At 44.2% G+C, this 22,098-nt stretch overlaps 1 protein-coding gene across 1 annotated transcript; it reads left to right on the top strand.

The window, feature by feature from the left end:
- Positions 1-4,485: 4,485 nt before the first annotated feature.
- On the top strand, positions 4,486-6,000 carry LOC133929901 (adenylate isopentenyltransferase-like). The gene has a single exon (XM_062376657.1). The coding sequence runs from the start codon at positions 4,666-4,668 to the stop codon at positions 5,773-5,775; it is 1,110 nt and encodes a 369-aa protein (XP_062232641.1). The 5' UTR covers positions 4,486-4,665; the 3' UTR covers positions 5,776-6,000.
- Positions 6,001-22,098: the final 16,098 nt, after the last annotated feature.

Genomic DNA, 22,098 nt, shown 5'->3' with positions numbered 1-22,098 from the left:
TATGATAATAAGTTTTTACAGATGTCTCTTTTACGTTTGTGAAAATTATCTATTTTCATAGGTCTTCGATCATCGATGAGTTAGCTAAATATTTGTATAAATAGGTTATAACTCATCTTTAAAAATAGTTTTTATATACTGATTATGTCAAATGAATGGTGAAAAGCACTGCAAATTGTTGGGCTATGAGCGCATGAACGACCGGTGGCGGATCAGGACTGAAATTCACCGTACCTATGGCAAAGCTATCGTCATACAACCAAACGCTTGACTGTTGGTAGAGGGTACGTGTCGTCGAGTGCCACCCCCGCCCAGGCTCGAACCAAGTTGCTTGCATTCTTCTTAACTAGCTACCGCTACTAGCATGTGTAACGATGCAAGAATACGCAACGCTAGGGGCAACTATGTGAAGACGAAACTAGCCAATGAAACATGAGTGCTAATTGTGTATTTTATTAAAGCGAAATTTTCTTTAGTAGTAAATAATATGATTTTTAACAACTAAACATATGTGATGGCTTCATTAATTTTTAAGCTCAACATCTTTGATCTTCAATAGACGTTGTATGAATACATATATGTGATGATATAAATATGTGCGTACGTTTACGAGTTGTAATGATGTTTAAAAAAAAATCAGTGCATTACAAATTCACAATTCCCAATTCAAAACACAACTGATCATGACAAGATACTAACCAGCAATTAGTCAATATCCTTTCTATTTCGCCCATTGGCCACATGCCCAGCGCTCCCACAGACGGTCAGACCCCTCAGCGAGCAGCAGCCAGCCGTGACCGTGAGCACTGCGGCCCGCCGCAAAGCGACCTTCCTCTCCCTCGCAACGGTGAGTCATGGTCGCTCGATCTAGAGTCGTTGCGATGGAGTACTACGTTGGGGTGGGCCGATGGGGAGTATATGCTGGAGATGGCTACGGGACACAGCCTACTGAGCACCTTCGTCTTCCTTAGGACAGCAGGATCTCAGCTCTCTCTTGCACTGCAGATGGCCGGGAGGGAGAGAGGGGGAGCGGTGATCAGCTGGCTGGCAGGTATGGCAACCGTCATACCTCGCCGTACTGGTGGATGCGCCACTGTGAATGACGAGTATATATCAAACTGTAAATTGCGGTTGCTTTTCGGTGCTGAGAAAAGCCTGATGAATTGTCCAAATGTTCTCCGCATATATAACGGGCGCCCCCTTTTGCAAGTGCATGCATGTAGGCACCAGCGTATGCCACTAGTAGCGTCGTGGTCGAAAATGTCAACGGGCATAAGCAAGGGCAGCCCTAGAAGAAAAATTGACTAGGGGATTAACTTACATTTCTTGTTGTGCAGGGTCCTTATAATTTATTTATGTGAGGGCATTCATGGTAAAAATTAGTTAACTGATACTGTTTAGCAAACTTGAGTGGGGCCTGTGCCCGTGGTCAGTCTTACTTGGGATCCGCCCCTAGGCATAATTTTAGCTGTTTGTGCTGTATTGGAACCGTCTGCGATGGATAATTTTAGCTGTTTGTACTAACATGGTTTGTAGTAGTGTTATACATTCTTTTTTCTTTTGTGAATATCATCTTGTATCTTCTTGTGCAAGATATTAGTAGCTTATTATTAGTTTGTTAGTTTTTCCTTTGTTAAAAGTTCAAATGCATGCTACGGTTCAACTCTCCACGGCTCTTCATTTCAGGATGCAAACCCTCATGCTGGATGCATGCATAGTCATGCACAATAAATGCATGCCAACAATGCAATATTATGATATACTATAATACTATATTCCACTAACGTTTGCTTAGTTCTGTTTCCCCATTCATACATTCCAGTTGCTTAGTTTGCTGATATTCGGTCGTCGAATCGGAGTGTCATGTTCGTCTACATGCCCAAGTATATATGATTCAATTCCATGATGGAAGGTACACTTATGTACTCACTTGGCCCTTTCTTTTCCTCAAGTGAAATTAACCACTAGCACCAAATAAACATCTCTTTCTTTTGAGATGCCAAATAAACATTTCTGGCCAATTGCAAATACGCTGGAGCATATATAGTCACAATCATGTGGAGTACAAAAGTGTTTTCGACGTCACAAGAGGGACTGACCAGTGACCACTGGGGGACATGAACCAGCTAATCCTGGCAATTGTATCTGTGATGCAGCTCGTGCTTTTGCTGGAGAGTGCAGACAGAGTAGGATACATAGAGCCACAGAAACTAACCCATATCAAGAACCTGCATGTCTTTGGGCTAAGGCCAACTCCAATAGAGCCGGCAAATGGACTCCCGTATCACTGTACATGTGCTGGCTATTTTGCCGCTCGAGCAGCCTGCAACGCGCTCTATTAGAACCCGTTTCATGCGCTACAGTGGTGCGGATGTCTATTATTATAGTGTACGGGAATGATAATAACTTTGCTGGTCGTCCGGAGAAGCATCATCACTGTAGCAAGTGAATGACGGTGAGTCTAAAAAAATAAGAGAGTAATAGAAGATAAAAATAAAATAGCTACTAAAGATAAAAAAATAAAAAATATTATAATAGTAAAATGAAGTTCTAGAATTTACTGGAGATACCCTAACCATCTAAAGAACTAGCGATTTTCGTTCGAGGCATCTTTTCGTAGTCATGAAAGTGCATACAAAGGCTGCCCCAATTCTGTCAGTCTAACCAGAAGCCAGATCAGGAGGCCAGTGGCCATAGCTAGGTTGTAGCATCGATCCAAACACAAGAGCCATATAGCTATAGCTAGGACACGTACAGTGATATAGGAGTAAGCCCTTGTATTCTCTTCTCTCTTCTTGGCTGTATTTGCTGTGCATGTGAGTGGCCTGGGACTGAGGCACCACAAGCCATGCGGCCCGGGGCTCCAGGCGTAGCATCAGTTTGGGGGCTCATCGGGGAAGCCACATTCCCCCATGCGCAGTCTCCTTGCTTTCTTAGTTTCTTCGGCTTCCTTCCCTTTCCATCGTGTGCCTGGCGCATGCATCAGGCGTCAGACGGATGGGATGGGCCCGTGCCACAGTGGCGATTGGGTGAGTGATATCTCTCTCCTTTTCTTCTAGGCCTCGCGTCCTACGCTACGCGGACCAGAGTTTCACCGCCGGCCACAACCTGAGCATCCTAGCTATAGCTAGATGGCTCAAGCGTGAGTCTAGGCACAAGCACCGGTTGCTCTTTCACTTCACTCGCAAACCATTTCCGAGCGTCTTGCCAGTTAAAATCACCAGTTGATCCTACCAGTTTTTAAGTTATCTTCAGTAGTTATCTCAAATTTTTATCCTCAAAAATACTATTACAGCATCCACTAACACTATTATAGCATCCCTTATTTTTTCATCTCCAACAGCTACTCTATTTTCTACCTTATACTCCTCTTTTTCTCTCTCCGAACCCGCAGTCAGCTTTTATAAACAGTACAGTTACAGTGTTGCTGCAGTAACATACGTTGTTCCCCTCCACTGTCAGCCTCTGTGAGCCGTGTGCACACTGTTACGAGTGCTACAGTAGCTCCGCAGATTTGCACTGTACCGGTTCTGCTGGAGTTACTACAGTACGTGAACAGTACACCGTAAAAACACTGTAGCAATGGAATCTGAAAAAAATGCCTCCTCTGCTGGAGCACAGGTGAAAATTTTTGAACCGTCCCGCGCCGCATTTGTTGTTGTGTACGGTTATGTTGGGCCGTGCCCGTCGCAATCCTGAACAGCTGACTTTGAACCAATGACTACTCCATGCAAGAAAGTGAGCAGAACGTGCGCCACTGCAGTGCCGTTGCATCAGTGAAAACCGAGGACTTCACCTCGCGGAAGTCACCCAACGGTATGTATCGCGTAGTAGTACAAAACCAACGTCGCTACCACGCTCGGATACGAGCATCCATCTCCGGAACGGGAGCGAACGCTAGGCGTACGACACCGGAGGCAAACCCCACCGAAAGGCGGGGGGAAAAAGAGAGGCAAAATCTGTCGTGCGCGCGGAGAATATAGCAACCCACCCACGTACCCTCTGACCAAAACCGGACGACGAGCCCGGCGGGAGAGGCAAGCTGGGGACCCCGGTCCAACAGAAGAAATTCATTCTGACACCGGAGCGCGGAGGCGGAAGCGGAAGCGGACGCGCACGGACCCGACACGAGGGGCACCACCAACTCACAGTGGCAGCGCGAAGGGCACACGGGCCACCACCTCCACCCGGGCGCGTCCCCCTCCCACCGGGACAGCCAGCCCCGCCCCCGCGCGCGCCAAGAGCAGCACACCGGCGGCAGGCGACCGCCGCTTATTTTAGCCACGCCTCTGCGGCCCCTGTCCGGTCGCGAATGCGTGCGTGCGTGTGCGTGCCCTGCCCTTACCTTTTGTTCGTATTCCCTGCCCTTCTCACGAGCAGAGGAAGCTGCCGGCGCTGCAGACGGCTCGCGGCAAGGCACGGCCCAGCAGTTTTGTTTAAGATTCCCAAGGTGTCGTGGCAATTGCTACCAAGCCTGTCCCTCGGTATATATACACGGGCCAGCACGGCCCCCCCGGCGAGACAGGCAGCACCGTCCACATACTAGTGCCGCTGCAGAGCAGAGCCCCGTATAAAGGGGAGCCCGAGGCGTATTAGCAGACTAGGAACAGACAAAACACGGCACGGTCGGTCATAGGCGGCTGATTCGGGTCGGGCACTGGCTACATGACCAGCCTCCTCGCCAATAGGGTCACAACGCTCGTGCGCGCTCGCATGGCCGCCGCGGGGAGGCCATTGCGGATCCCGCCGCGGGAGGAGGAGAAGCAGCGCGCGTCCCGGTGCCGCGGCAGGGGTCTGTGTTGTTCGGCGGCTTCTCCTCCATCGAGGGTGGCGGCGGGGAAAGGGATGGTGGTGATCGTTGGCGCGACGGGCACCGGGAAGACGAAGCTGTCCATCGACGCCGCGCGGGCGCTCGGCGGGGAGGTGGTGAACGCGGATAAGATCCAGCTCTACGCCGGCCTCGACGTCACCACCAACAAGGTGCGCCTCCAGGACCGACGCGGCGTCCCGCACCACCTCCTCGGTGCCATCCGCCCCGAGGCCGGCGAGCTCCCGACGTCGTCCTTCCGCTCCCTCGCCGCCGCCACGGTCGCCTCGATCGCGGCGAGGCGGCGCGTCCCCGTCGTCGCCGGTGGGTCCAACTCCCTCATCCACGCCCTCCTCGCCCACCGCTTCGACGCCTCCGCCGCGGACCCCTTCTCTCGCGCCGCCGCGGATCGCTACCGCCCGGAGCTCCGAGTCCCGTGCTGCCTTCTCTGGGTCGACGTCGAGGATGCGCTCCTCGCGGAGTACCTTGACTGGCGCGTGGACGACATGGTCGACGCGGGCATGGTCGAGGAGCTCCGGGAGTACTTCGCCACGACCACCGCCCCCGAGCGCGCCGCGCACGCTGGGCTGGGCAAGGCCATCGGCGTCCCCGAGCTCGGCGACTACTTCGCGGGGCGCAGGAGCTTCCGCGTCGCGATCGACGACATCAAGGCCAACACGCGGCACCTGGCCGCCGCGCAGGTGTCGAAGATCCGCCGCATGGCTGACTCCTGGGGCTGGCCCATCCACCGCCTCGACGCCTCCGCCACCGTCCGCGCCCGCCTCGACGGCGCAGGCCCAGCCGCCGAGTCCGCCTCCTGGGTGCGCGACGTGCACGGCCCCGGCCTCGCCGCCATCCGGAGCTTCCTCGGCGATCCAACACCGCGCGACGACGACATCAGCGCCGATGAGATTGATGAGGAGTCGCTGCGGCTGCCGCGGATGCAATGCTGCGACGTGGTGGGGTGAGGTGCTGCTACTTTTTGGGCGGAGTTATCATGCTACGGCGCAAAGGGTGGGGGGCTTTTGGGTTCGAGGGTTTAGGCCCCGATTTTTCAGGGTCCCGGCGGCGCCCTCTGCCGCTGGCCGGTGGGGTCAGAGAAGGGCACCGTCACAGAGAGGGGAGAGAAAGAAAGTCTGTAGTGTAGAGAGAGAGAGCCTATAGTGTAGAGAGAGAGAGCCTGCAGTGTACTAGTTCGTGTGTGTGAAGTTAGTATTGGAGAGAGAGAGAATTCTTTGTTGGAGTGGGGGGGGGGGGTTGTTCTTTCTTTTGTTCGTCCGTTTCCTAACTCCACCACTGTTATGTGCTACTAATCCACTAGACTGTTCAAAATTTGAAATACATGTGGTACAGCCTCCTTGATTTTTTCCGAGTGTTTGTCCTGTTACAAAAGTGCACAGCGCATTTCCGTTTTGGCCTTCATCCCTGGTGTCCCTGGCAGATGGTTCAGGATTGGATTTGCATCGGCTCACCTGCTCCGTTTTCTGAGCTTTTTCATGCGCTGGTTCGAAGCGGCGATTGCCATGGTGGATGCCTGACGTGTGTTCCGGGCGGTTAATAAAATTGTTAGAGCCTGGAGGAGGGATGATTGGGTGGTAATCCCATGCTTAGTGTGTGATTTGCTGATCAGGGGGAGTTGGGCGTGTGAGTTGGTGCCTGGTGTTCTTGCTGCTGCCAGCTAGGAAAACAGAGCCGTTCAAGTTTGCTTGCTTCCTACTGCTGCTGCTGCTTTTCTTTCCCGTTTTCTTGGTGTTTTTACACATGACTGGACTCTAACGTTCTTCTTACTCGATGGTGAAAGGTAGAATTCAACGAGAGAATTCACTATCAACATGTTTTTTTTCTCCTCCTGTTGTAAATTTCTCTCGTTGTTGGCTTCCCAGTTGCACAGAATCTTATGCCGCTTACATTCTTTTGAATTGCTATTGGATCTCTTTTCCTTGTCCTGATACTACACTTTCTGCACTATTCCGAGGTTTTTCACAATGCCTTTCAGATACCGCCAGGGTTCATATTCGTGTGTTTCTTCATTTCTTTTTCCAGTCTAAGAAACGATCCACGTATTGAGAGAGGGTTGATCGTTGTCGTCACGTTGGCGTGAGTGTGCACCACTCATATAGAGTAGTAGTGCTTGTTTCCGTATAGCCTTGCAGCACGAGGCACATCGGACAAGTTTTTATACGACACTATCGAGGGATCTGTTCCATCGCTTGTTTAATGCAATTCTCGACGCAAAACTGCACTCGAATTGACACGAAAGCGTGATGATTGTACCACTCAACACGGCTTTATTCTATTTGCAAAAATCATACGTCATCATATTTATTAAAATAAATAATATATCAATATATTTATAAATGTATCATCTGTATTCGATATTTTAAATACCGAAAAATTGATTTCGGTATCTGAGATATTGAAAACTCCTGTGTTCAGCACTAATATGCCAAATATGGTATTATTCACCGTATTCAGCAGCTCATATGTCAAAAACTCGATGTATTCGGCACTGTTTACCGTATTCGGCACCTCAGGTGCTGAAAACTTCATATATTCGGCACTGAATATGACACTGTTTACCATATCGTATCGCTGCTTTCGGCGCGCCCAATCGCATCGTGTCGACGTCATCTCACTTTTGTCAATTTTTTAATCCACGCGCTGTCGTGTTTCGCTATCAAATAAGAATAGGCTGGTAAGGAGCCACAATGCGACTAGAGAGGAGACGAGCAGTGCAAGCAAGGAAGGAGAGGAGAGGAGAAGCAGCAACGTAAGAAAAGGAGAATTAGTCCGCGATGGGAATGAGCAGTAATGCGAGTTACAATAAATACTTAAATTATGTATTTAATTAATACTTGCAACAATATTAGTATTTAGAGTAAGCAGATTATTTAATCTATTTAATTACATTTGTATAATTATTTGCTTTGTTTGATTACATGAATTTGATTATTTGATTAGTCAATGTAATAGTAATTAGCATGGATTTGTATAATAGTAATTAAACGTGAATTTGTATAATAGTAATTATTTGCTTAGTCAGAGTAAGTAGATTGTATAATAGTAATTAGTATGCATTTAATTAGTTAATGTAATTAGATTATTTAATTAGTTTAATAACATGATGGCTCAGTGGTGGTACTTTGTGCTAGTGGTGGCGTCAAGTGGTGGCTTAGTGCATGTATACTCTCCATAGGTGTATATAGGGTGTCGGTGCAATGAGAGGAAAGAGAGAAAAAAGAAGAGGTAAAGGATAAAAAATATATTTTAGAAAGATTCAAAAAACTTGGGTCGAGAGCGGTATGCTGATGCTTCTGACTTCTAAAAAAGTAAATGTGGTGTAAAGAAACCTAGTAAAATTAGCTTGTAAAATAGTTTTGAAGTCAATGTATAATTACATTGAATATTTGGTCAATATAACTTTCATGTTAGTTTAAATAATATTTTAATTCAATATTCAATTTTAATTATTTCATTTGAATTTAATATTGATGATCTAATTGGCATTGTTAGTTACTTAAATATTTAGTATTGTTAAGTATAGTACTATTTAATTTGCATTGTTAATTTATTTATTATTTATCGAGAGGTGCAATTAGTTACGTATCATACATATATCTAAGTAGTTATTTTATTAGATGTATCTTTTTTTATAGATACAATATAATTTTTTCATATTTATTACAGAGAATGTCCCGTAGTTTTTCATGGGAGACTCGTAACAATTCAAAACTACTAGCATATAGAGAGTTCGGTTGAGGTACCTAATGACCTGGATGGTCTGAAAACAAATGTTATGAGTCTTTTGTGTGTGAACCAGCAATCAAGAAGGGACCAAAAGTGTGTCCGGTCTAACCCTATAAAGTATTAGGTCAGATGTATCAAGCACCCGAATTGTTCTTACTTTGTACAAGCACATATATTGAAATATGAGAACTATTTTGTGATCAGTAGACACACCCCACATACATGCAGCGAAGAAACTATTAGGAATGTGAGCCACGCCGTTGATGCAAGGTTCATAGCCTAACTCCTCATCACTCTTGTTGGCACGAATATTTGTTTGTCGCTAAAATTAATTATGGAGGAGGTGCAGACTAAAACAGGTATGTTGATCAATTATCGCACCATGTGGCGAGCGAAATAGAAGGCATTGAAGATGTTGTTTGGAAGCTTCGATGAGTATCACAACTATGCTCCGAGGCTACTGTAGAAGATTGCCATGACGAATCTAGGGACTCAGTGGGCCATGACGGATGAACCGATCAAGCTAGAGGATGGATCATACAGCACCACTGACTGATACCTCATTAGGTTTCTTCTGGTCCTTTGGATAATGTATTGAAGCTTTCAGACTTTACAGGCCGGTTGTATGTGTGGATGCCATATTTCTGAGCAGCAAGTACGGTACCCTTATAACAGCGATAGCGACGAATGCAAATAATTAGATCATTTCTCTTGCTTTTGTAATAGTTGAGAGTGAGAATAATGATAACTTGCTGTGGTTCCTCACTTTGGTGAGGACATGTGTTGTGGGAAACAGGGAGTAAGTTTGTATTATCTAAGACCACAACAAGAGTTTTCTGCATGCGTTAGACATGCTACATGATAACTATATTGCATGGCCTGATATGGAGAGAAGATGGTGCATGCGACATTTGGGAGCGAATCTGTACACAAGGTACCGTAGCAAGTCTCTTGTAAAGAGATCCAAAGGGTTGTATGTGCATAACCAGCTGACAAAGTTCAACGAGATATGAGAAAGTTAAATGAAACCACTCGCAAAATGATGACAGATCAACAAGCACAGGAGGACCATTTGCAAATGCAAATGGTTTGCAAATGGTTGGGGGACAAACTATTGTTAGCCATTCACGTGCTACGTTTAGCGAGTGGATAGCGGGAAAACCAGCGAAGCGTTGGGCTCTAATCCATGATACTCACGGTGATAGGTTAGCATATAGAATTTAAATGATCATATTGTACCCTTTCTTATACAAATAAGTCTTCAAAAATTATTGTATCCCATGTTAGGTACATCATCATGACAATGAACATAGCGGAGACGTTCAACAATATCCTAAAGGGAGTATGGGACCTCCAGTTGTGTGCCATCATTAAGCTCATATTTCTATAGAATAACAGACTACTTTTGAGGTTGTGGTAATATTGCTATAAATTGCAGCACGCGATTTGCACCTAAGGTGGAGGAAACCATATCCAGAATGAGGATCAAGGCACACTTTCATCGAACGAGGATCTACGACCTGTCCAATAATGAATTTAAGGTCATATGTTACCGTAGGTATACTCCAGTGTATAGCGCAGGGGACACCGTGTAACAATGTCAATTTAGACCCCACGAGGTGAAGTACACATGCAATAAACCAAAACCGCACCATATCCCATGCTCGCATGTTTTAGCCGCTTGCAGGGACATGGGCGGCGATGAAGGATCACATTATGTAGTGCCGTACTTTACGATCTATGCATTGAAGAGTACATGACTTCCAAAGATATGGTCCTTCAATATCGGAAGCAACTATAAAACAATTGAGAGGCCTAAGTGGATACCTTATCCCCGAGCACAACGCACGGATCCTGAAAGGCCTAGAGCCATGAGGCCTCAAGGCAACATGGATGAAGCATATGCTGTTGACGGCATACGCAAGTACAAACTTTGCAAACAACCTGGCCATGACAGGAGGACATGTCTGACCCAACAGTAAACTATCAGGCCACTATCGAACTGTAGTGTATTAGAGTTGTTGCATTTTAGTTTGTTATTTGAAGTTATTCACAAACATGTTTTGTATTTTAAATTGTTATTCACTTATTAGTTGTACTACTTATTTTGTAATATATTGTTTGGTATTGGCATTACATAAGATGTTTGTTTATTGAATCATAAAGCTTGTTATTCACCTATTTATTGAACCATGAAGCTTGCAATATATTATAATTTGTTATTCATATACTTATTGAGCCATGAAGTTTGTAATATACTTTAATTTGTTATTCACCTACTTATAAAACATGTAGCTTGAAATCATTGTCATGGCTCATGTTAGTCTTCCCGAGATTCTTCAGCAGCAGTACGACGAGAACCATAGGGGACAGATGATTTTCACAGGGTACCAGGTACCACGATTATATGTGATTTTTAATTACCATGATAATTTGCTACTAACTCAGTATATGTATTAGATACCTTTTACAGTTGCTTCCGTTGTGAGCCCAGATTGTTCACACGATTAAGGAGTTAGACCCTCGATTCCACGAGCCACTTGCAAGGGCAGGACTACTACCTTTCACTCTCATGATGACTGGAGCTCCCATGAAGGGTGGTGGCAGGACACCTCTTCCACCAATTGAGGAGCCACTGCTCACAGGTCTTGTCGATCGGTGGTGTCCTGAGACGCACACATTTCACTTTTCTTTTGGCAAGATGGCTATAATGTTGAGGAATATGACCATGCTAACCATGCTACCAATCATGGGCTCCCCTTTAGTAGTTTTGCGACCAGCAAAGGAGCAATGGAAGGGCTACATTGAGGGAAGGTAATTGTTTGTTATGTAATGTACTTTAAATATTGTAGTGCTATTTAACCTTCATTGACCTTTTTCGTCTTGTAGGTTTGGTGTGCAATATTATAAGAAGGATGTTGGTCTCTCTATGTCCTTGATTCATGGGCCGTCATAGTTCGGTCTATGCCCATCGGATATGGATGAGGCTATAGTTTTACAACATTATAAGGTGTACTTGTACGTCTTATTGGAAGGCATCATGTTCTGCAACACGATAAATGATTATGTTGTCCCCCATATTGTATAGTTAGCGAGTCAGCTCGCGTCACATCCTTATGAGCTGACATCTTACAGTTAGGATCTACTGTTCTGGCTGCTACGTACAGAGGATTGTATGATGCAACCCAACGACTAAAGAAGAAGGGATCAATTACAAGCTGGCTACACCTCCTACAGCTATGGAGCTAGAAGTACCTCCCGGTTTATCAGTGTTGGGTGCTCAAGAGCTACTATGCAGTCCCCATCTCCGATATCATTACATATGACACGAGGCCTACGATGGGATATCGGTGGATGCATGCTAGGCTGAGATGGAGTCAGCAACAAGACCATGGTAGCTACTCCCGGTGATTAGTGATTTGGACATCCTTAGCGCCGATCTCGTGGAGTGAGATTCATGGCATATGACGCAAGTGGTCGAAATTACGACTGGAGGGCTCATCGCATCATATTGTTGATGTGGCTCAGACTTATGGACTACCAAATGCTTCTTGTTGTACATGAACAATGTGGAGGCATATTGTCCCGAGCGTGTACAGAGGCAGTTCGGGTACCGATAGGTGGCGCTAGTACCACCCCACGAGACGCCGGTTAGACGTACGAGTAAGTGTGTTATTGTATGTAGCATTAATACCTTTGGTGATCCATGTTAATAAATTATAATTATTTCTGTCACGTACAGAAGGAGCGCACAGGGGGCAGAGCCATGCGGGACTGGGTATATGTGAATGTTGAGCACCTACAGAGGTAGACGGAGTCAGCCGCGATAGATATCATTTGTCACACCTGGTTTAACGGACAAATTAGATGTAGCTTATATGTGCTCAGGATGTTTAACACATGTAAAGACGTTACATGTAAAATAAAAAAACAATATTTTTATTAAATAAATATTAACTCTTACAGCAATTGACATTAACTCGTGATCTAATCTTTTACAAATACAAGTCAAACATGCTAATGCGCACACACCACAAGCTTGTCTAAACATAGGCACGTAGATATGTCTAAACGAGATTAGAGATCTACCCTCACATAACTTGGGTACAGATTTTAATAGCAAACATGTGTACATATACTATTTCTATATGGAATTTAAATCCTCAGAAAATGTAAGCACATATGTCAAGACTACTTGAAATTGGGATGGGCAGAATTTGGTGGTCTAATCTGTTAATGCGATCCCACTCAAAAGAAAATATTACCTCCGTCTTTTTACTTATCACCAGTTTTACTGTAGCAATTTTAATTTTATTTTTTTACAAAATATTTATAAATACTTAAAAGTATACAATTTCTCGTAAAACCAACCTTACTTAGTCAGAGCTCTAGTTTAGGAAAACTGGACCCACTAATAAAATACATTTCATGACGTATCTATGATACAAAAGTTTAAATATCAATAAAAATTTTATACAAAATAACATAAGTTTAAAATTGCTATAATAAAAAAATTGGTGAGAAATAAAAAAAACGGAGGTAGTATGTTACTCCGATCAAGTCTGCCAGGTAATCTCTGGAAACCAGTAACTACCTATTTCGGCGCACGCGAAAAGTTACACGGTCATCTCTGTTTCGTGCCGCACAGAAGTACTCCATCTCTTCGTCTCTTTCTCTGTGGACGAGGGTTAAAACATCGGGAGTTCCTTCTCCAGGATTCTAGAATACTGCATGCAAAGCGAAAATTATCGTGGAAGCTACAAGACAACCTGCATCTCCATCGTGTATGATACTCCGTGGCCTCTTTTTTTTTTTTTTCCGAAGGAGAGCAGTTATATTAACAGGATAGCACAGTACAATCCTATTTTACAAAGATGACCCTGAAAAAAATAAAATTATAGAACAACATTCAAGCCATCTTCTCCTCTAGCGTCAACTCTGGCTAATTGCGCCGCCCAAGGGCACCATCGTCAGAGGCAAAGCCTCCCATCGAACCGACACGGGACTCTAAACCTTGGATTTGTGGCAAGAGCCAACACCTCGTACCACTTGCTGGGGCGCATCTAGAGCTTTGAAAGAGAATCGAATGTTGCCTCACCGGAGTAGATGAAGGAACAAGAACAGAATTGGCACCACCCACTTCAGGTCTCAAAGCCAGTAGCCTAGTAAAAACCTTCCGCTCTCGTCGGCAACAAAGTCAACGAGCCGGAAACAAAACCCACAAACGGGGATGACGAAATCTCCCACCGAAACACAAGGTGGAGATAAAATAACCTCACATAAGCAGCATAAGACATCTCGACAGGAGCAGTGGCGGACCCAGAACTAAAATGATCGGATGTCCCATATATATGTGGGAGTCCTATTTATTCAGATATGGGATGTCACATAAGCCTGATGTACATAATGGATCTCAGAAAAACAAAAACTAACCGGTGTCCTGTGCACCCTCTAATGTCTACGTGGGTCCGCCCCTGGACAGGAGAACACATTGATACCGCTATCATCTTTGGATCTGCCCTAGAGCACCGAAGTCTTCGCTAATCCTTCACCAACTTAAGCACTGCTAGCCGTAGCACCGCCACCGGAGGAGAAAAAGAAGAAGAAAAAGACCCACCTGACCACATCAGCATAAGGCACCTCTATTCTACCCTAATAAAAACTAACCTAGAAGCAGAATATGTACATGGGCCACCGGATTCACAGCTCTCCCACCCCTCCGGTGACGAGGTGGCAACCGAAGGCAGGGGAGCCGGTGAAAGCGCCATCAAACCACTGATCGTCTTGGTTTTGCCCGCTCTCTACTGTAGCGAGAGGAAAAGTTCTAGACGGCTCGGGGTAATATCTGCCTTCGGGTGGTGGCCTTCAATTTTTAATTACTTGATCCCAATTCTCTGCCATCCGTCACTTCCGAATTGTTATTACACAATAGACTGAATTCAAACAAGAGTTCACTTTTTTAAAAATTCGAACAGAAGGGAGATGGAGATGGTGCACCAAGAAGGAAGAAATACAGACGTTGGCAACTGATTTCTTTGAGAAGCTGTATGATCGAGACCCTGCTGTTGATCCACGCCGTGGACTGTCTGGAGTGCAATCCCATGCAACGGACGCAACGAATCAGACCCTGTGCAAAACTTTCACGGATGGGGAGGTAAGGGATGCAATGTTTTAGATCGGCCGACTCAAGGCCCCTGGGCCTGACGGGTTACCAGGCCGGTTTTATGAGAGGAACTGGCATGTGCTCAAGAGGATATCATTAAGGGGGTTAAGGAGTTTTTTTGCTACAGCAGCAATGCCTCAAGTGTGAACGACACTGTTAACGTGTTAATTCCCCAAAAAGCCAAAGCTGGAAGAACCCAAAGATTACAGGCTGATAAGTTTATGCGATGTCCTCTATAAAGTGGTGTCCAAATTCTTGTGCATAGGTTGAGACCTCCTTTGCTGCAGGAGCCAATCTCTAAAAATAAAAATGCGTTTGTCCTAAGATGGTTGATCACGGACAATGCACTTATAGCTTTTGAATGCATTCATGTAATGCAAAGTAATCGACGAGAAGGTTGGCTCTTGCCAAGGCGTATGACAGGGTGGACTGGAGGTTTTTTTTTTTTTTGCATAAAGTGTTGGAACTAGAGATGCAAATAGGTACTAATGAGTAGTTTTGAATCATCACTTAGTTTATTTTTTCTTAACTTAATTAAATGGACGTGAATAATTAGTTCATCGTTTTTGAGTTTTGGATCGATTTAATAACTTAAAAAGTATAAAACTTACATCTCTAACTGGAACAGCTGGGCTAGATTAGGTGTTTTATGGCCTGCGTAACCACCGCTCGCTACAGTGTAAAGTTTACCTCGTCTCGAGGCCTAAGCCAAGAGATCCCTCGTCTCCATACCTGTTCCTGATTGTGGCCGATAGCTTGTCTAGAGTCTAGATTATTGAAGAAGGGGGTATGGGATGGTCAGATCAAAGGGATTAAGACCATCTCTAACTATATTTTCTTTATTTCATTTTCTTTCCGATTCTTTTCCCTGTTTCCATTCCTTTTATTTTTTCTTATCTCCAACAGTTTCTTTTTGAGGGGAATCGTGAAAGGAAAGAAGAGAGAATCTCGTCCTAAAGAGAATGATCCTGGGAATCCCGTCGTGAAGAGAACCGTGAAGGAAAACTGTTGGAGCGCTGAAGTGAACGAAAATCCCTTCACGACGAGAATATCACCTTTGAAAGAAAGCTGTTGGGGCTAGTCTTAAGGTGTGCCGGAGAGCACCGATGATTATACTGATTCTTTTTGCGGCCGACACCATGCTATTCTTCAAGGAAAAAGTGGAACAAGCAGCCAATATCAGAACCATACTATCCGATTTTGAGGAAGGTACAGGGCAGTTGGTCAGCACCCCTAAGTGCTCTATCATATTTTCAGGCAACATGGATGATGAGTTGAGAGCAAATATAAGGGAGACTCTGCAGGTAGAGAAGGAAGCATTTGAAGCACGTTACTTAGGCCTCCCCACTCCGGAGGGACGGATGAAAAGAGAAGCATTCCAACCCCTTGAAGAGCATATTGGCAAAAGGTTTCTGGATTGGAGTGAACGATATATCTTGAGTGCGGGTAAAGAGGTGCTGATAAAATTTGTTGCCCAGGCGTTACCTACTCGCTTCATGGGGGTGTTCAAGCTTTCGGCTGGTCTCTGTGATAGTGTGATGAGCTGATGCGAAAGATGAGGCTGTACTGGTAGGGAGCGGAGGATGGGAAGAGGAAAACACATTGGTGTGTGCATGGGAATGCATGATGAGAAGCATGGATAAAGGCGGCTTACGGTTCAAGCTTTGCTAGCTCGACAAGCATGGCGCTTAAACCAATATCCGTACAGTTTATGTGCTCTAGGTTCAAGCTGTGCTTAGGTCCCAAACGGGCACATTCTTTGATACTGTTTTCCCAGGTAATGCTTCACCGACGTGGTGGCGAGCAATCGAACATGGGCTAGAGCTATTCAAGAAAGGAGCAATTTGGAGGGTAGGCTATGGAACAAGCATTAAGATATGGCGAGATAACTGGCTACCTAGAGAATCTTCTCTGGCAGTTGACCCTCAGACAAACTCCTGGAGTATGGAAAACGATTTTGTGGCATGGAATTATGAGAAGTCAGGAATGTGTAGTGTTTTGAGTGCTTACAAGCTGGGTTTTAACCTAGAATATGGTACGTGCAGCAATTGGCGCTTCCAGCTGATGGCAGAAGACCGCTGTGGGATTCCATTTGGAAAGCTTTGGTTCCACCGAAAGTAAAAATAGATTTGCCACTTCTCAATCCCCTGAGATTGTGCTTATCTCAGTCAACTTTTTTTACGTTGCAATAGGTATTACTGTTTGTTCCAATAGTTAATTTTCTATGTTGCAATAGTTCTTCGTATTTTTGTGTCAGCTGCTATAGGCATTACTGATGTTGCAATAGTTTTTTTTATGTTGCAATAGATCTTCGTATTTTTGTATCTGCTGCAGTAAATATTACTTTATGTTGCAACATGTATTTTTATGTATGTTGCAACAGTTCTTATTTGTTGCAAACGAATGTGTGTGTACACACACGCACACACACAACACACACATATATATACATATATATAGTTATGTGTTGCTATAAGTATTATTATTTGTTGCAATAATTTTTTATAGACGTTGCAGCAGTTAACAAAAATGTGACTGAGTGATAAGCACAGTCTAAGTCAACTGTATAGTAGTTCTTTATGCATTTTTGTTTGTTGAGTTAGTCCAAGTAAAAATCTTTGCACGGTGGGTGGCTAGCTCGAGCCCACCCCCCACCCCCCACTGACACACACACACACATAAAGTGAAGAGAACAAAGTGAAGAGACACCTGTAAGTGCAAGGCATATGTGATATTTGTGCGGTAGAGAGTAGAGACAAAACAGAATATCATGCTTTGCTCCAGTGCCTGCGGGCTTACACGCCAAGGGAAGCGTGCGTAATCATTGGGATTTGCCGGATGAGGAACAGTGGATAGAGACGGGTCCAGAATGGCTGTTGAATGTATTAGACAGATTTTCCCCAACGCGGTGTGATCTCCTGCTGTTGGTACTCTGGAGAGCCTGGTATGTGCGAAATCAAATCGCACATGCGGGTTCAAATACCTTAGTGGAAGGATCAATTGAATTCCTCGTAGCCTTCCAAAACATAAGCCTCAAGATAGGAAAGGTAAAGATGTGATTTCAGATGAAGCCACAACAAGCTCCGGCAAATCCTCGAGAGGCCAGACAAGATGGGTTTTGCCGAGACTTCAAATACCTTAGTGGAAGGACCAATTGAATTCCTCATAGCCTTCCAAAACACAAGCCTGAAGATTTTCGATAAAAGCAGCTTTATTGACTCTTAACTTTACATCGAGATGATATAAACACATAAGAGTATACTTTTAGCTTCTGCATAGCACGGATGCACACAACCAATAAGCCTAAAGATAGGAAAGGTAAATATGTGATTTCAAATGAAGCCACAACAAGCCCTGGCAAATCCTCAAGAGGCCAGAAAAGATGGGTTTTGCCAAGACAAGGAAGAGCCAAAGTCATTTTCAATTATTGGTAAAGTCAATTTTGTAAGTACTTATTTAAAGTAAGGTTGACTGATCATCATCTGTGTGTATTGAAAAGGACGAATCAGATTTTATACAGGTTTGGACCTCTCTTAGCATAACAATCTTATGTCCTGTAATATCTTGGTTGATCTCAAAAGAAGACTATTACAATATGGGTGTTTCTGGATCTACTCTTATGAATCTCGACAAGTTCTCTCATATTTTAAATCATGAAACTCTTATCGGATGAATTTGATTGTGGGTCCCAATGGATTATTTTTCTTCTATCCGATCTTATTTTACTACTATTTCTCTTTTTGGCTTGTCCTCCCGGCCTCCTTCTTGCTTGTTTTTTGGCCTCCCTTTTGACGTACCCCCTCCCATTCTTATGTAGTTAGGTCGGAGAGGCGTACCTTATTCAGAGTTTCAGGTATAACTTTTTCGGATTGTATTATTTGGATTATTCTTGTCTAAATCAGGAATAGTATCTACGTAGAACATGATGAATTAGCTGAAATATTCGTGCATGTCTTATTTACCTCATGGCGTTTATTAAACCTATCTTACAAGTGGCAGATATGTGTATGATGATACTCCATCATCAGGACATATTGTATGTCCAATCATTCCTTAAATATTAATTATCAAACCATCATCATCCATGCAAAGGCTGCATTTCACCAAGACACAGTAGGGCCGCAGTTGGCATGGTGGTGAGGAACGATCAAGGGGAAGTGCTGCTATCCTCAGGCTAAGTTAATCTTTGATTGCGCCAACACCGAAGAAGCAGGGTTACTTGCCTGTTGAGAAGGGCTAAAGCACGCATTCCAGTGGGTCTCAGTCCCGATCATGCTGGAGACGGATTGTCTAACGATATGCAATGCTCTCAGTGCTACTGAAGACAACAGATCGCAATTGGCACTGCCGGTGAAGGAAGTTAAAATGCTTGTTCAAGAGCTCGGAGAGGTTGAGACTGTTCATTGTTATAAAGATATGTTATCTAAGTCTCTACTTGTTTGAGTTTCTATTAGCTTTGTTTGAGTTTCTATTAGCTTTTGCTTCACAAAAGCCAGAAACCCAAACAAGCAGACTGCTTTTACTAGCTTCTGGCTGTGGTTTCTAAGAAACAAAACAGTCTTTACTACTACAAAAGTCTAATAACCCAGAAGCAGGCGAGGAAAAAAAGAGAAACCCTAAAAACTCCCACAAAATTGCAAAACAACCGACCCTTATATTATTATTTTTTGCATGAAAAAAAGATATATTAACCAGAGTAAGAAGCAATACAATCGTCATGAATTAGACACGCTACAACACTTTCATCTTGCCTTATCCACATACCATTAGTACCATGGATGTGGGCATAATTCGCTAATTCATGGCTAACTATATTCTAGTTTCGATCGACTTTCTTGATCTCCAATCTCCTTTGTCCGATGAACAGGTGTTTCACCTCCCTAACCACATGAGCAAGGGTTGAACAATCATCTTCACTAGATGTGGCTAGCTGAATAACAGTTGTGCTGTCAATCTCCACAAAAATCGGCAATGATGCATACTGAAGCGGTAACCCGATGCCCTCCTTGCATACTACTAGCTTAGCCTCCAGAGGTTTTGTGCAATACAGAGGATGTCCTCAAGCAGATCTTGGCCACTTGTGGGGTGGAGAGGATGGTTGTGTTTCAGAGAAGCACACGTAGAGGCATGGTTCAAGCTTCAATCAGAATAGGAGGCCGTCCAATCTCGAGATGCTCTACATGGACGTTGCATCTACGATGGGTGTTGTGTGTTGGACGTCCAGTGCGTGGTGCCGACCAAGCAGGCGGAGGGGATCACCTCTGCGATCATGGAGGTCCTCAATCTCGAGAGATTTTTGAGTCCTTTATCTCCAAGGCTGACATGCAGAAAAATGAGAGGCTGTAGGAGTCCAATATCTCCAAGTTTATGTCGCAAGTGCAGAACTCGTAGGAAAACCATTCCTCTTGTTTACAGCAGGAGACTGAGAAACTTTGTGGAGATATTGATGAGATGAGGAGTAAATTGAAGTATGAGATTGACAAAGTCACAGTAGAGCAGCGGTTAGATCTGAACTTTGAAAAAAGGCACATACGTGATGAACTCTCCAAGCAGAACTAGGAAACTACTGAGCTTACGACAAAGCTTGATAAGGAAATTTACTCGCTGAAAGCCCAATTAGAGGCAGTCGAGGTGTACGACGTCCGCGATGCACACAAGGTGTTCGAGGTAATGCCTCTCAATATTGATGTTTTGTCCAAGGAGGTTCTAGTTGTTGAGGACATGCACAAATTCCTGGACAATGATTGGCATGAGCAGTTTGGGGTTTCTGTTATTGCTGCTAACCAAGGGATTGTGAAATTATACTCTCCTACTACCAAGCTAGCTTGTTGCAAAGAATGCATTGGGTCACGGCCACCATGGCCACCACCGGCTCAAGTAAGGGACATAGGTAGTGCCATAGAGTTGCGCGACATATTGGACATCAGTTGGGTTCAATCAAGCCAGCCTATTTTGGGATACACCAGGAGGTCAAAATTTCTTATTGTATCCTACTACAAAGGAAGGAAATCATCAGGTGCCAAAAGGTCTCTTCTCTGACATGCTCTTGGGGGTTCATTATATTCATTCTTTGCTAGCCAAGCCTCTTATCTGGGGGCTAGTTATTCAAGTGAGCATATTTGCTAATGACTACATTTGTGATGTGGAGTTACAGTCACCATGGCCACATCCATGTATTGGGACATTATTGCTTGAGTTGAGGGCTAACTTATTTGTAGATGAGGACTGGAAGACATGGCTTAATTGGCACATGCATCTGAATGCTGGAGGCATGGAAGTGAGACTAGTTGAGCTGAAGCCATGGCCACAACCTATTGGAACTGTAAAAATTTTGTCTACAACCATGATGCAACATAAAAAGTACAACCATGGATTGGGTTCTACCATGGCCACCTTTTGGACATCATAAAAGTACAACATCAGGTTCTTTAGAAAGCACTCAGTACCTACCAAGTGTATTTCATTGGAGAATCATTACTGATTCTAGTAAGTGCATCTTACTGGCTTGTACAAAAATATAGAAGCTTACAGTGGTGATGGACATGAAAAACGCAGCACCTGAGCACAAGGTAATTAAGATTAGCCAAGGAAAACTAATTTCTTCTATTCATGATTTAGTGCTCAAATCTTCCGATATTGTGTTGTTGCTTCTGTCACTTGAATTTTATTGGTATTATTGGAAGGAAATAGAGAAATCAGAACTTGTCAACACATTTCAAGCAATACTTCCCTAAGATTGGAGTTACATTCAAATACCAAATTTGTTTGAAATGGTAAAAGCTACTAGGAACTTTCTCAGCAGTCCTTGTGCTATTAAGCAGCTGGGTGTAAACAACAATATATACATGCAACTATGTCTAGTCTACATTGGAGGAGTTCCTCAGGAGCTCAATATATACAGGTATCAGGTTGCCACACTCAAGAGAATTCAACAAGTAGCAACCACCTCCATTGCTCATCATGAAGACACCACGCCCTTTCCCAATGCTGCTACTGCTACAGCTACAATAGCTACAGCTAGGCCACCTCCTACACTAGACATATTTCACTGTTGGCCAATGAGGTCTCTTCACACACTCGAGGTTTCAAATGTGATAGCAGAGAGCACAGACTCAAAGAGCAACAGCAAGAAGAATAGGGATCTCAATGCCTCTTTGCAATTTTTTTGATTCTTCATGTCCTCCTAGCAGTCGCACATATGTTAGTATCACAAGAGGCTTTCCTAGGTTTTGTGAGCATGAAGGGAGGTTCCAAGCAGAACATTGATGATCTCTGCAATAATTACTTTTATGGAGGGAAATGAGAAGAGTGCATTGGGCATTGGTATCATCATATATTTCTCTACTCAAAGTGTTGCATTTGCTAAGCAATTCCTTGTCTG

The sequence above is a fragment of the Phragmites australis genome, chromosome 9 (assembly GCF_958298935.1).
Source record: "Phragmites australis chromosome 9, lpPhrAust1.1, whole genome shotgun sequence".
In the NCBI taxonomy this organism is placed as follows: domain Eukaryota; kingdom Viridiplantae; phylum Streptophyta; class Magnoliopsida; order Poales; family Poaceae; genus Phragmites; species Phragmites australis.
This window is presented reverse-complemented; position numbering and strand designations above follow the sequence as displayed.

Bases quoted from the DNA above. Each gene is read 5' to 3' on its own strand.
- LOC133929901 (XM_062376657.1), top strand. From the start codon at position 4,666: ATGACCAGCCTCCTCGCCAATAGGGTCACAACGCTCGTGCGCGCTCGC.